We start from the raw sequence: 14,318 nt of genomic DNA, 5'->3' as shown, positions 1-14,318 counted from the left end.
AGTATTTGTCTGTGTCTGTGCTTCTGTGCATGTGGGAAGAAGGAGGACAAATATCACTGGGGTGGATTAGCATTAAAAAATAGTTAACTGATCAAACCCATAAAGCTTGTCCAAGAGAATTCTTCAGAGAAATAGCTTTGAATTTTCCAAGCAGCCGCAGGCCATAGAAGTGGAGCACTATCATTCAGAGATGCAAAAAGTCCCCTTTTGTTGGAGTGTTGGACGTATTTGTTCCCTTTTAGGAGAGCATTCAAAATGTTTTCTTAATTTTCTTCAGAACAGCTCACTGCTATCCATTATGAGCCTTTGCCAGCTGAGATAGCTCCGTTCCCCATTAGTTCCATCCCTGCTCTGCAAACATGCATCTCCATCACTCATCTCTTTGCTCCAGGTGTTGTAAAGGAGGGGCTGAAGGAAGTGGAGGTGTCAGGGAGGGGAAGATGCTGGAGGAGAGTGGCACACAGGAAGATCTTAGAATCATTTAAGTTAGAAAAGACCACTAAGATCAACTAGTTCAACCATCAACCCATCCTCACCATGCCCACCACTGTCACACCGCTTGGTCCTGCCCCAGCTCTGCAGGTGAGGCAAAGTGGGCCCGGTTTGGTTTTGTTTGAGTGGAGTAAAGCAAGCACATGGCTTTGCTTCTCAGAGAAAGTTATTGGAGGCTCGTAATGAAGGTTAGGAAACCAGCCTCTGAGAATTGGACTCACAAATCTGCTTTATGCTCATGAAAGTCCCTCTTTCACTGTGTTTTTGCTTTGTTGCTTTTTTCTTAAGATGCACAAAAGTGAAATGCTGCTGTGTGATCCACACACAGAGCATTTGGATAGCATGGTCATTAATAGGAATGAAAATTATACCTCACGAGTTGCTTTGTAGCTGAAGTGCCTGTTGTCCTGCAAGGGCTCAGCTGTCCTCTGTACTGGCCTTCTCCTGTTGGAAATATTTTACTGCCTAATACCTTCTGGCCTATAAAGGTGCCTGGTTGTAAGCCCACTGCCCCCAAAATGAAAGCCATTCATACTTTTTGCTCTTGTAAATGCTTAGCTTTAGGGCCCACAGGGAGGGGTGTTAATGGCTGTGCCCTGGGTGCCTTTGAAGTGCAGAATTCTACTTTTGCTTCCCTTCTGAAACCTGCAGTCTCATTATCCTCATTCTCCAGAAAAAAAAACCCCACACATTTTAAGCTCTTTTCTTTTTTTTTTTTTTTTCCCCCCCCTAGGCATGTTCATACGTGTCCCAAGTAGCTTCTCCTAGAAACTGAGGTCATCTTTGAAACAGGTGGGCAATGCATGAAGGACAAAGCTGCGGCCAAGGGATAGGACTGCAGTCTTCGGCAAGGAATTAAATCCATGCACAGGTGTGGGCATGCCATTTGTGTGTGCCCTGTGTACACATCCTGTGCTTGATTTCTGTGGTAAAGCAGAGGTCATTTACCCACAAGCAAAGCCACTTGCTGGAATGAAGTCATCAGGGTTCAATTATTAAAGCAATATCGAGGCACATCCACGTACAGGAGAGCATGAAGGAATACTGGATTTCACCTTTCTCCTGTCAGATCGTACTTTGGCCTCTCGTAGGCCACGTCCTGCTCACGGATGGAAGCAGTCCTCAGCTCTTGATAATACAGGCAGAAATTGAATCTGATGCCTAGGGCCTTTCTGCACAGGGGAGGTGTTGCGAAACAAAGCTAGGGTGTGAATTTGAAGTGCAATAGCTATTCCAAGCGTACTTCTCATGTGGGCAGTCTTATTCTGCTCCGAGAGGGCCTTTGTGCAGTTCTGCTTCATCCAGTGCCAAAGGCACTCTCAGTGCAGCAAGAAGAATGCCCACACAGGGAGTGAATGGCTTTTCCAGGCTATTTCACCATGCTGCAGAGTCCCAGGAGATACACGTGGTTTCATGGCCCCAGTAATGTTTCAGGAGCTTCCCCTTCCACCAACACTTTCGCCGGGAAGCCGTGTTTTGGGATTGACCATTGGAGGATCTGTGTCTTCTGGACCCTGCTAGGCAAACTGTGCATCACTCATTTTCCTGAAGGTATGGGGCTGAACTCAGATCCCTGAGGTCTTGGACTTCCTTGGGTGATGCTAGAGCTGCAGTTCAGTATTGCCCATCATTACTTTTGCCTCTTGCCATGTATCCTTACTGCCTGTGTGAGATCACAGGCATGTGTTTGCATGTTGCACCTTTACATGTACAAAATCATCAAGAAAACCAGTGCATGGAGTATGAGCATTATCTGAATATTGCTGAACAGGAATGGGAAAAAAATAGCCCATCTGTTCTACAAAGAGGCAGTGTAAAGAGCAGGCTCTGTGACTAAATAAATTCACATCTGTTGAGCAGAACCATCAAATGGCGAGCAGAGGGGCCTAATGTGAATCACATGTTGAAACCACAAGTATGAGTGAGATGAGCTGCAAAAGAGAGAGCCTGGAAGTGTTGATCCATGTGAGCAACTGTTGGTTTCTCTCCTTATTCTCCTTCCCTTTCCCAGTTTCCTGAGTAAGTGATATAGCATCAAAAAACCCCACACAAACAGCCAGCCTTGTGCACATGCGTATGCACATCGTTGCGCGTGCATTTGCGTTCCTTGCATGATTAAATATATTGCGTTGAGCCATTAAATCATAACTTCAATTGGAAGTCAGGAGGGTGATGAATTTTAGAGGGGGCTGCAGAGAAGAGAGGGCACAGCTGGCTGTGCTTTAGCAGAGAGAGCAGGTGAAGCTGGTCCCTGGTGATTGCTTCACCAGAATGGCTCTGAGGTCACTTGCTTTAAAAAGGGACTTGCTTAGTAGTGATTCTTCAGGGGGATGTCTCCAGCATTGTCATTGCAGGGGACCTGATGACAGCAACGTAGAAACTTCAAAGTTTTGGTTATGCCTGCGTAAGCTCAAGCTAATGTCAAAATACTGTCTGTGTACTGGTCCTACCACACTGCATCTTTCCATGGATCAATTTACTTTGCTGCTTAGGTTTTCCCCTTAGCATTTTAAGTTGTACAGAAACGAAGAGCAGCTCAAGTTTCCTTATTGGTTGCGTTTACAGTTTATTTTCTTTTTCTGTGCCAGGAACATATCAATACAATTGCAAAACATAGTGTTTTTATGACCTGAGGCAGCAGTTTCTAACTCAAAAACAAGAAAGCTTTGGGGATGTGCACACAGCCCAGGTGCCTCAGCTGCGTTGTTTGGTCTCTGTAGCCCCTTAAGAGAGTCCATCAAGAGAAGCTTGGATCTTCTCTCCCACAGGATGCCAAGAAAAGAAACATGCAATAATTTTAATATCAAAGGTGGTTTCTTGTTGCTATCCTTTGTCTTAGATATTTTGCAGTATATGAGGCTGGACTTGCAGGAGTGAGCAGTGGTGATAGATAACCCACAAGACATGATTTGCACCGATTCTGGTCCCATGCAGCTCAGTGTGCTTTTTTCAGCTGACAGAGCCATGCTCATGGAGCTCACTAGGTTTGTGAGCTCTTACAGGAGTACGCTGGAGGTGATGAGGCACTCTGCGGGGCTGGTGGGGTTGAAGGTCCTTGTGGAATGGTTAAGGTGTTTGGTTCTTCCTTTCTTCCAAAATTACCCCATGGTCACAATCCACTTCCTTATTTCCATGCTCGCTGAGAAGGCACAGTGAACTTAAAGAAGCACTGGAATATTTTCTGAGGACTCAAGTTTGAACCAATTCATCCTAGGGAACCAACATGGCCAGTCCAGTTTCAATACTCTTGTCACAACAAAGCTTCATGCTGATTTCTGGGAAAGGGAACAAAGGACTGATGTGGTTGGCTAAAACCAGAAGGCACCAATGGCATGGTGGTAGAGCTACTGGAGCTACCTTTTAGAGATGATGCACTCGTTCAGCAGCACTGCAAAGCTAGAGTGGCTGCCCGGCTGAGTTAGTCAGCTTCATTGCTGGCTCTGGGGAATTCTCTCCAAGCACTCTTTGCTTGACAGTTCTTGAGTGAACAAGCACTGAGCTAATGTGGAAGAGCAAGTTTTCTTAGTTGGTGCTCAGTAGTTTGAAGAGTTTGAAAGAAGAATCGAAAGTCAAATCCCAACCACTTGTCTTCAGTCACCACTTTCTATTCAGAGCAGAACTAATGCCCTCCAGTTACTAAAAGAGCGCTTTATCTTGGTGTGCTCCAAAGTGTCAGCACACTTGCCTCTGTTGTTAATATTCTTCTTGACTCATTTCCCCGTGCTTCCACAACATCCCTCTTTGAAGAGCCATCTTCTCAAATAGCTGTACGTTATGCTTACTGCAAATAGCACAAGGTAGCTCACATCACTTCACTTCTCCTCCTATCCACGTGTCCGTGGACATTCAGGAGCTTCACAGGTTTGTGCATCATCTCAAAAAATACCTTTTATTCTACTATGTGCCATCTTTCTTTGGAAGGACAGTATACTTTAGAGTACACTGTGGATGCCAGGTCAAGTTCGAGTCCAACGTGCGCCATCGTTACAAATAAGCAGAGTGCATGTTGGGTTACTTTGGGAGAGCCCTGTCAGAGCTGTCAGAGCCAAGCACTTCTGTCCAAATGACAAAATAAAGTGCCAGTGATCTACATAGTGGATCAGGAGATTCAGCTGGAGAGCTGGAAAAAACGTGTTCACTTGGAAAATAGTACGACGTGTGAACAAGTCGCTAGAGCTGATTCTCCATTTTGGAGATTTTCAAAGACAAAGCTATGACATGAATTAGCTACTGGTAAGTCGAGCTTTATCTAAAAGCAGGACTCAACAGCCAGCAGAGATTCTCTTTCTTTGCTGAGAGTACTGTGGGCTGTCAGTTTCTTAAAGAAGAATGCACTTTTATTCTTTAGTTTTGCTTTGTGTTGCAAAAGGGAGACAGGAATACATTAGGGGGCTGTTGTCTTGAGAATGTCAAATCACCTTTTGTTGTGAAACTTGGAAAAACATAGTCTTTTTCTGACCTTCTGCACAAAGGAGTGTGTGAACTTCTTTTCCTACAGTTTTCAGGCACTCAACTGTCTTGCTTCCATTAGCAATCTCTCTGCAGCATCAGTTCCCAGCCATCTGGCAGCAATCACTCTTCCTTATATTAGGATATAGGATTTTCCATAGGAAGAAGGCTATTTCCCCTGATTATTTGCAAGGTGCCACAGGCCGAGCTGCCAAAAATGAGGCACAGGTTGATGCAGTGCTCAGGGGTGAGGAGAAAGCATCTGAGGATCTGTTATAATGGAGGCTGTGACTTCAGGACAGCTTAGAGTCTGGGCAGGAAAGGTGAAGTGGATCAGGTGGGAGAGAAAGAAATTGGGGATTAAAGATTTTGGTCCTGGACACAGTTCCTGCCCATTAACTGATTTTTAGACTTAACAGTTTCAAAGTCTGGCTTGTACTACTGGCCCCTTGAGGTTGGCCCACAAGAAGGTTGGCTGTGACATTGGCTCTGCACTCGCATCCCTCTTGAATGTGACCCCTGCTGTGCCCATATTCTGGGCTGCAGCTCCTCTCTCATTCAGAGAAATCCTCTCAAGAGCTTGGGCTGTAGACTGCAAGCTGCATATCTGTACTCTTCCAGGGATGGTAGCAGCTGACTCTTCCTGCAACCGCATCTATTTTAGAAGATCAGTGCAGGGAACCTGCCATAAATCACAGCTTACCTGCACCCACATAGCCTTGCTGGGTTGCACCTCAAGCTCTGCTCTGTTGCCGTGTTCATTTTGTATCAGTTTCCTCTCTCTACTGGGCTCAGATCCCTGCTGCTTCTCCCTAGGCGGAGACATAAACACACAGCTCTCTGTAAAGCTAATACAATTATCTGTGTGTCAATACACTGCCACGGTCCCATTTGGTCCCACTGGGGTCCTGTTGATATCTCACTGCTGAGCTGAACGTCAGTTCTGAACTGTTCCTTCTTGTTTACAGGCAGCATCAGCATCCAAACAGCCTGCATTTGCTCCGAAAGCTTTAACCTTGCCATCTTTATGTTTCCTTGGTTTCTGTTCTCATACGTGGGATCTTCTTGATGGGCCTGATTCCATTGTGTGCCCTCTGGCTGGATGCACTCCGTGTTGCTTGGCAGTGCGTTGCTGACTTTTTTTTTTTGGCAGAAGGGTCTTGAGAATAAATGGTGTGCGGGAAAACAGTATTTCTGTAAGGGAGCTCGTGGCCTGAGACTCCCAAAAATAACCTCTCTGCATCATTCTGCCTGTTCTTTTGCTGCCCCTATTAATATATTTCCTCTCTTGTACGTGGAATTCTCAAGCATCCATCTAAAATTTTCCTTTTTGGTGCAGTAACACCCTCACAAACATGTAGGTCATGATATCAGGAAGAAAAGCTCAAGAACTGGAAGAAATTTTTCTAGCTCAGAGCTACCTCCTGGCTCAGTTCCGAAGGTTCAACCACAAACTTTGCTGTATTTGAGAAAGCATTTTGGACTGGCCACCAGGTTTGCCTCCTCCACTGCAATTGCCTTGGGGTTTGTTGTGACCACAGGTAGCTGAGGTCTTGGATTAACATTCTGTCCAATATAATTGTGTTTGGAGTTGCTGAGGACTGTCTCATTCCACAGGAGTCAGGAATCAGCTGCTCTCTCGTGAAACTGTAATGTGGTCATTAGAGTTGTATTAGGTCGGATAGATCTATGTATCTCCAGGGAGTCAGTACTGTCTCTTTGTTTCAATGCACATGGGCCAGTCAAGTTCAATTTATTAGGTTTTTAGAGCCTAGTTTGTCATCCAACACCAGGATGTGACATGGCTGTAAAAGGAAGATCTTGTTCATCAGCTTTTATGTGCGTGTTTTGCAGCAGCAGTCAAATTCAAATAGCCTGCATCTAATCCCAAAACTACTAATGCAATTATATTGGGAAAGAAAAGAAGTTTTATGTTTAGTTTGCCCTTCTACCTTTCCCACGGTTGAAGCTGATGCGAGAGAAACAAACCGAAAGAAGCTTAAAGAAAGGGGAAGTTTTCAGTTGATGCCAACATTGCCCCAGCAGCAGGATTTGGGGCTAAGTTGGAAAGTGGTGTGGGTTGGTATCTGCTGACTTCAACCCGCAGCAAGCAGCACAGTAGGAATGATCCTTCTAGCAGGTCTCTTGCCATCCCTACCATGGACTTCGCTGTCTTCCTGTTATGTCTGCTTAATACTGTAAAAGTTGTAGTGACTTCGTATGTAAAGCAAAAATTGAATCCCCAATTACTGTGGATCTGCTGGCAGAAAATGAAGCTTGGGTGCAGCTGTGCTAGAAGAAGTTGTTTTCCAAGTATTTGTTACTTAGAAGGGCTCACACCACATTCAAGAACTGTATTGCTGCAAACCCTTTTGAGTTCAGATAAAGCCATTGCTGCAAGTCTTGGATCTTAAGAGTGTTGATAATTGATTTTGGAAGGGATCACTGGAGGTCATCTGGGCCAAGCCTTTGCTCAAAGCAGGGAGGACTTTGAATTACAATCTGGTATTCTGAAAGATCCCATGAAAATTGATTGAAGCTGTTAAAGCCAGAGTGAGATGATACTAGACTATATGATTCGAGGAATAATTCAGTACAGACAATGCTGTAACTGGGTTTCTTTCACCTTTAATTCCTCTGATTACATTAGTGATGTCCCACAGCAGGAAGCTGGTGAGTGCTTTCAGCCCTATTTAACTGAAGAAGAGACTTCAATTTATTTCGATTTCATTTTATTTTGAGGGATTTGAGCTGAAGATACAAAACGCAGCCTGATCCAAGCAATTAGAAGAAACTCCAGTGCTGGGGGGAGAGAAAGGTTTAAATTTACTTCAGCTGACACCTGCTGTAAATGGCAGTGCAAAACATCAACAAACATCCAGAAGTGGTGCAAAATGTATGCAAGCAAAGAAGTTTAGTCTCAGGGAGAGCATCTGCCACGAGGGGTTGGAGTCTGCGTGCATTAAGTCTTTACATATGGTCAAGAAGGCAATCACTGGGCTCAGCCAACTCCTGCTAGCTGCTCCAGGTCAGTTCAGGTCCATACAACAATCCCAGTGCTGGGAGTTTTCTTGTGGCTTTGCAGTTCTCCTGGTTGCTGATGTGATGTTTGACCCGAGTCGGTTTGCTGCTGGGAGGTTCTGAGGGAGGAACGGAGCTTCTTGGGGCTGGTTAATATTGCAGGTCTTAAATGTTGTGAGATGTTGTGCAGATCAGCAAGAATTAGGGGAGTTTAAAAGGGATCATGGTTTCCCCAAATCACATAATTTCCCCTATGATGTAAAATTGATGAAGATAAATAGTTCCATATGGGAAAGACATCCCAAGAGGCCTTGGGCTGAGTTTGTAAGTAGCTATGGTGCTTCCTTTGTTTGGTTAAAGACCTCTAATGAGACCAGAATTTTGACATTATATCCTCTTTTGGAGGCTACAAGAAGCCGGAAAGCTTCATGGCTAGAGATCACTGGCCCTGAGTGGAGAAATAAATTCACTTAACATTCAAAGTGGAACGATGCCAAGGGAAACAAGCAGCTTTGGGAATTTATAAAGAGCAAATCTCTCTGGTCAGCCTCAATTACTGCTTTGGGCTAATTAGTGAAGTGGAGGTGATAAGGACAAAGCAAAGAACTGTAATTTAGCACAGCATTTGGGCCCTGCTTTTGGGAATTTCAGGAAGAAAAAGCAAAAAAAAAAGACAAGCTCAGGTTAGAAACATCCGCTTTTTTGGATTGCATCTCTCACCAAAAGGTGCCCCTTTTGGCAAAAATGTGGCACAGTTTTGCCTCAGGAAGTTGGTTCAGTACAAGAATTCAGCTGGAAGATGGAGTAAAGTCTCTTCAAGTCCTGTTTCGTTGATGGAAGAGAAAGGAGAGTGGGGAGATTACAGTCTGCCTTTCTACACATGACTCTTAATCCTGTTGAGATGAGCTCTGCCTATCCAGGGAAGATGTCTTGGTTCTGTCCCTGAATAGTATCAGAGAAGAGCCACTGGAGGGCTTCCAACTGCACTCTGTATCTGCAAACAGGGTACTGACCTCCCCATGGCTTGTCAGCCCTGTGGCCTTCAGGCTGATGGTAACTGTGCATGGGTGGTACAAAGAATCTGAACCAAGCTGGAAGATTAGGAAGAAGTAGGATAGAAGACAGAGCAGACTGTCTGGAAGAACAGATTGTTGTTGCTCATTTTATGTTAAGCACTGTTGCTACCCACTATGAAGCATTAGCTTAATTAACTCGGGGACAAATTCTTCTGTCTTGGCAAAGTCCATCAACATCCAAGGAGTATTTTGTCCGTGTTATAAATATGAAAACGAAATGAAGATTTATCTGGGTACAATCTAATCATGGAAAAGCCTGTCTCAGAGATGAATGTACTAACAACTCCCAGATAGACAAATGGGTACTCTACCCTTTCATTGTTTCTGATATGAGGCTAAATTGGCTTGGCAGCCTCTTCATGTTACCTTTGCTTCTCAAAGGTGAGTGACATCCTGTAATTAAAAGCCAAATAACCCAAGCACTTACGCACACCTTTAATAAACAAACAACAACAACAAAAAAAACCGAACAATAAACCTTGTCAGGCTTTTATTACTTTCTGGTGTTATCCTCGATTGAAATTCCTAGTCTGATGATTGTAGATGGTGCAGTCTCATCATGGGATTCCAGTTCCTCTGCTGTCATGTGTTCCTTTATGGTTGGAATTTTTCTGGACTTATGGCATTAAGATTGTCCTAATGATAGAATCAGAGCACATGGGTTTTCCTTATTTATGCAGTGTGATTCTACTCTTTGCTCTTAGTGTTATTTATCATGGTTAGTTTGGTCTTATCCTCTACCTCCAAAAGTAGGCGATGACTAATGCTTCCAAGGAAGGAAGGATAACAGAACCTCAGGCAGCCACAGCTGAAGTTGGTGTGGTTTTTGTCTTTGATGTTATTCATCCTATTACTCTTTCCATGATAAGTTTCCATTCTTGAAAAAATGGTCAAATAGTAGCATCCATCACCTCACTAAAGGTTGCTGAAAAATTGAAGAGAGTTCAGAGTAAATACATGTGAGTGAATCAAGAGAAGTCTGTTCTAACCAGTGAGTTTAACTGATACTTAATTTAAATGTTCTGATTTGATTTCACCAAAGACCTGGCTGTGTTCTGAGAGGATCTGCACGCGGTTTGGAGGTAGGAGTGTAGTGAAATCCAGTGCTTGGAGGCTGAGCTAGATAAATTTAAGCCAGACCTAAAGGAAAACCCATAATGTTGATGCTTGATTGCTTGCTCATATAGTTTACTGAGTGCAGCAGTGGATTCTCCATTACATGCTTTCTTTCAGAAGGATCCAGTCCCCTGCATTGCGTTGCTTGGGGCCTTTTACCCTAGGCACGAAGTCACATGCCCTTAAAAGAAGACAAGTGTTGGGGAGAGACCAGAACAAACCCAGAAGTTCAGCTTCAGCTGTTAAAAAGAGATCTATTCATTTTTGTTTCTTATGATCTTGCGTAGTTAGGCTAAATTTAATTGAGGCTGGGGAGTTGGGGCTGGAACCGACGAGGAAAAGGGAACTTGTTGAAAACATTGTCAGGGCACATACAGCAAAAATGAGTGACAGCAAATGCATGACAGAAAATGAGAGGAGGAGAAAGAGGAAGAGAAAAGGCTAACGGGAAATAATTAGAAAACACCACCGCCACTGAAACAAATGTGTTAGAGGGTAGCCAAGATGGAGCTGTGTGCCAGCCTACAGTTAGCAACTGAGTTACGGCAGCGTGGTCTTATATTCCCAAACTGCCCGTAAGAGAAGTGCTCTTAAAGCTCGTTCATGAGATGCCTCAGTGTCATCATCTGTCCCAGCAGTGCATGGCCTGGCTGCTGGAGCAGATAGCCCTGGTTTGCACATCGCTCAGCCCATCCCTGCCTTGTGGCAGACCATAAGGGGACCAAGGCACACTGCCTGGGAGGTGGCTAAGGACAAACTAGGGAGCTGCCAGAAGGGGTAATGATAATCTTGTTAGTGCTGTTTCTTTGTGCTTTGAATCAGCACGGAGGTAATGCCTGTGCTCTGAAGGTGCTTTGTACAGTGGGATGATCTTTTACATGAAATAGCAAACCAGGGGCTGAAAACTTGTCAGAATAAAGCTCCAGGATGCTTGAAGCAATGGGCAGGATACAGTGATCTTTGAGTATAATAAGAGAGCAGAGTGTCCTGTTTAACTCTTAAGGCTGAGCACCCACACTGCCTTCTGCTCTTAAGCCTAGATAGTTGCCTGAGATTTATTGTCATGTGTTACATTTTTGACTGATGTGGGAGGGAGAGGTGGCCACGTAGGTGTATTTTAGTGTTTTGGTGGCATTTTCTGTGTCCAGTGGGGCTGGTGTTGGTAACGGGAAGTACCAGGCAGTGGGAGTGTGGTCCGTCCTGCCTGTTGTGGCTGATTTTCTCTACAGCCCTGCGGGGCAGACCTGCCTTTCACTTCTTGCTTTCAAAATGATGCTCTGCTCTGTCAGCGTGAGGTCAGCAGGCAGCCATGTTTGGGAGGGTAAGTTCTCTCCTTGCACCTTGGCGTTGGATGCTTGTCAGTCTGCAGGGTGTTCTGTCACACTCTTCATTTGTAGCCAGCCCCTCCATGCTGGCCCCAGTGGTTTCTTTCACTGGTATCACATGTCCAATGCAATGGGCTCATCCTTCAGCAGAAGGGATTGCAAAATCTGTGACCTTGAGCAGCCACACTGTATGGTGAGGAAGTGCTGGGGCATGTGGCAGTTCCTCTGGCACACAGAGAGCGGTGGAGGCAGAAGAGGACCACAAACTGCCCGTCTCCTAGTTTTGGGACAGACATAAGGACTGGCTTGTCTTTGAAGTTTTTAAGTACAATTGAATCCTCCAGTAAGGAGGTTGTTACCTGGAGGAAACTTACTGGGCTGGAAGAGGCAAGCATCCACATACATCAGTTTTAACAAGCACTGCTGATAGCTGGAGGCACCATCTCCACAGTGCCACGTGGAGACCTTGCTCCTTCCTCACCTCTGCCCCCACTGACTCAGCACTACTGTTTAATAGCAGATTGCTAGGACAAGGCTGTCCATATCGCATTATATCCAAGAGCCTTATCTGCTTCTTCAATACAAGACTCACCTGATTTTCCTCCACCATACAGCTTCTAGCACTGAAATGCTTTGCCAGGCAGGATGAGCTGGCAAACCAGCTTTTCACCCTAGTCCCAGTGGCTTGATCCTGACATTTCCACTGACATCTGGTCTTAGACTAGGAGAAAGGGGAAAGGAAGTGTGATCTCTACATTTTTTTTTTCATCCAGGTAGACTTGACTATGCTGTCAAATGTACCTTTCTCCTGCCTAAATATTCCATATAATGTAGGAATAGTTGCTTTGTTCTGTGAACATGTGTGCATGGAAGTGTTAGCTTTGTGGTACCAAGAATATGCCCAGGTTAGTGGGACATACTCCTGTAGATGCATTCCTGCTTAGCATCAGTGAGAAGATATTTGGTCTCCATGTTTGAAGGTAGGTGGCAAAGGTGATGATATCAGTCATGCACTTGCTTGCCGATTTTAAGCACTGACCTTTGTAGCTGGCTACATGTGACTGCACTTCTCAGCTTTGGAAATGCCTTCTCTTGAGACATTCAAATAGATGGCTGTGTGCGTGACCACAGAGCTGTGTCAGAATAGTTTGAGAGCTGTAGAGCTGTGAGGCTTGGTAATGATTTCACTCCAAGGGGGTGTCCACCAGCCAACGGCCACCCTTCATCTGTCCTCATTTGCTTTCCCAACCTGACCTCAGAGAACTGTTCGCACCCATTGGTAAATCCCGGTGCTGCCACTCAGCAGAGGCTCCCAGCATCACTGCTCAGGCAGCAGCTAGAGATTCTCTTTGCAAGTCCAGCGGTGCCTTTGCTTTGCCCACTGTGCCCAGCTGGAACTGCCCTTATGCAACAGCAGTCAGCTAACGTCTACCCTGGCCCAGTAATATCTCTTGCACCAATCCTTTTCTAAGCCTTCTGATATAAAGAAACATTCCCAGATCGAGTCCCAGCTGCCTCTGGTTTCCAGAGCCCTGAGGTGTGCTGACACCACAGCAGAGCATGGACAGGCACTCGAGGGCTCCAAAATTAGCTGTAGCTTTTGTCCATGCAGGGTCTTCACTTCCTTACTGCAACTCAAAACCAGTTTAGGGAGATAACATGATGCTGCTGTAGGACCATTGCTGCTACCCAACAGCCATGGCTTGTGTGTGGTGGAGAGCGCTTGTTTGCTGCGGTTCAGCCCATTATGAACAGGTTTTCTTTATGGGAAATATTTTCAGCAGCGTCTGAGTTCAGTTCTCAAAAGTGATGTAGGCTGTTAAGAGACCAAAGCCAAGATCTTCATAAATAAGTGATGGCTTGGGCTGCCTTTGTTTTCTGTTACACAAGTGGAGATGTCTAAAAGGAGCCTGGTTGTCAGCAGTTGTGGAATTCTGGCATTTTTTCAAAATCGACGTGCTTTTAAAATACCTTAATCTGGGCATTCAGAAATGGAGGCATCAAGAAGGATTAGCTGCTTTTGAAATCCTTTTTCTTCAAAGTTTAAGTGAAAGAAGGTGGAATTTGGGGCCATAAATGTCATGTTGAGAAATGCTAAAGGTTATATTTTGGAAGCGTGTGTCTGCCCACCTGTAATGGCACTTGTTCCCAGAGCAGCCACTGTACTTTAATGCACTCACCAAATCCTAGCAGGAGGAAGTCAAATCTATGACTGCCTTGCTGAACAGGCAATAGGAGCGGTGGGCTTCTCTGCTGCATTGGTCTGCCTCAACTTCAGTTTGAAGAGGAAAATAACAACACTTTTGCAGACACCAAAAGAAGCCGATCAGTAATTCCAACCAGCGGGGCAAAGAAAGACAAGATCGAATCTGAATTCTCATGAAACGGTTTTGTGGGTTTAATTTAATAAATCAGCTAGGGGTTTACAACTGCTAGTCCCCCAGCCTGAATTCCTAATGTATGCACAACTCTTGTTTTCCTCTCTCAGATTTGAACCATGTCCCACCCATCCTGGCTGCCGCCTAAGAGTACCAACGAGCCTGTTGGTCACGTTACAGCAAGGATGGAGACCACGCATGCCTTTGGGACTCCCAGCATCTCAGTGTCCACCCAACAGACGCCAAAGAAGTTTGCACCTGTTGTTGCCCCCAAGCCAAAGTACAACCCATACAAGCAACCAGGAGGTGATGGTGAGTACTTTTTTTTTTTTAGGAGGGATCCACAAAAGTCTTATTCAGGGAAGTTGACCTCTAACACAAACTGTTTGACAAACTCTTGGTTCATGAGTCTGTGGGAGCCTCCCTCCCCCTCCCCCATTTTTGAGACCATTCCAATCAAT

At 45.0% G+C, this 14,318-nt stretch overlaps 1 protein-coding gene across 10 annotated transcripts in view; it reads left to right on the top strand.

Annotated features, from left to right (window-relative positions):
* LPP (LIM domain containing preferred translocation partner in lipoma) overlaps positions 1 to 14,318 on the top strand; it is a 318,284-nt gene that overhangs the window by 96,567 nt on the left and 207,399 nt on the right. For all 10 annotated transcript variants that reach the window (XM_046898474.1, XM_015291433.4, XM_046898475.1 and 7 more), the window contains one exon: positions 13,968 to 14,169. In XM_046898474.1, coding sequence (XP_046754430.1) covers positions 13,977 to 14,169 — 193 coding nt within the window. In that variant the 5' untranslated portion in view covers positions 13,968 to 13,976. The remainder of the gene's footprint in view (positions 1 to 13,967; positions 14,170 to 14,318) is intronic.

The sequence above is a fragment of the Gallus gallus genome, chromosome 9 (assembly GCF_016699485.2).
Source record: "Gallus gallus isolate bGalGal1 chromosome 9, bGalGal1.mat.broiler.GRCg7b, whole genome shotgun sequence".
Taxonomy (NCBI): Eukaryota; Metazoa; Chordata; class Aves; order Galliformes; family Phasianidae; genus Gallus; species Gallus gallus.
The sequence above is the reverse complement of the archived record's forward strand: the minus strand, read 5'-3'. Positions and strand labels throughout refer to the sequence as shown.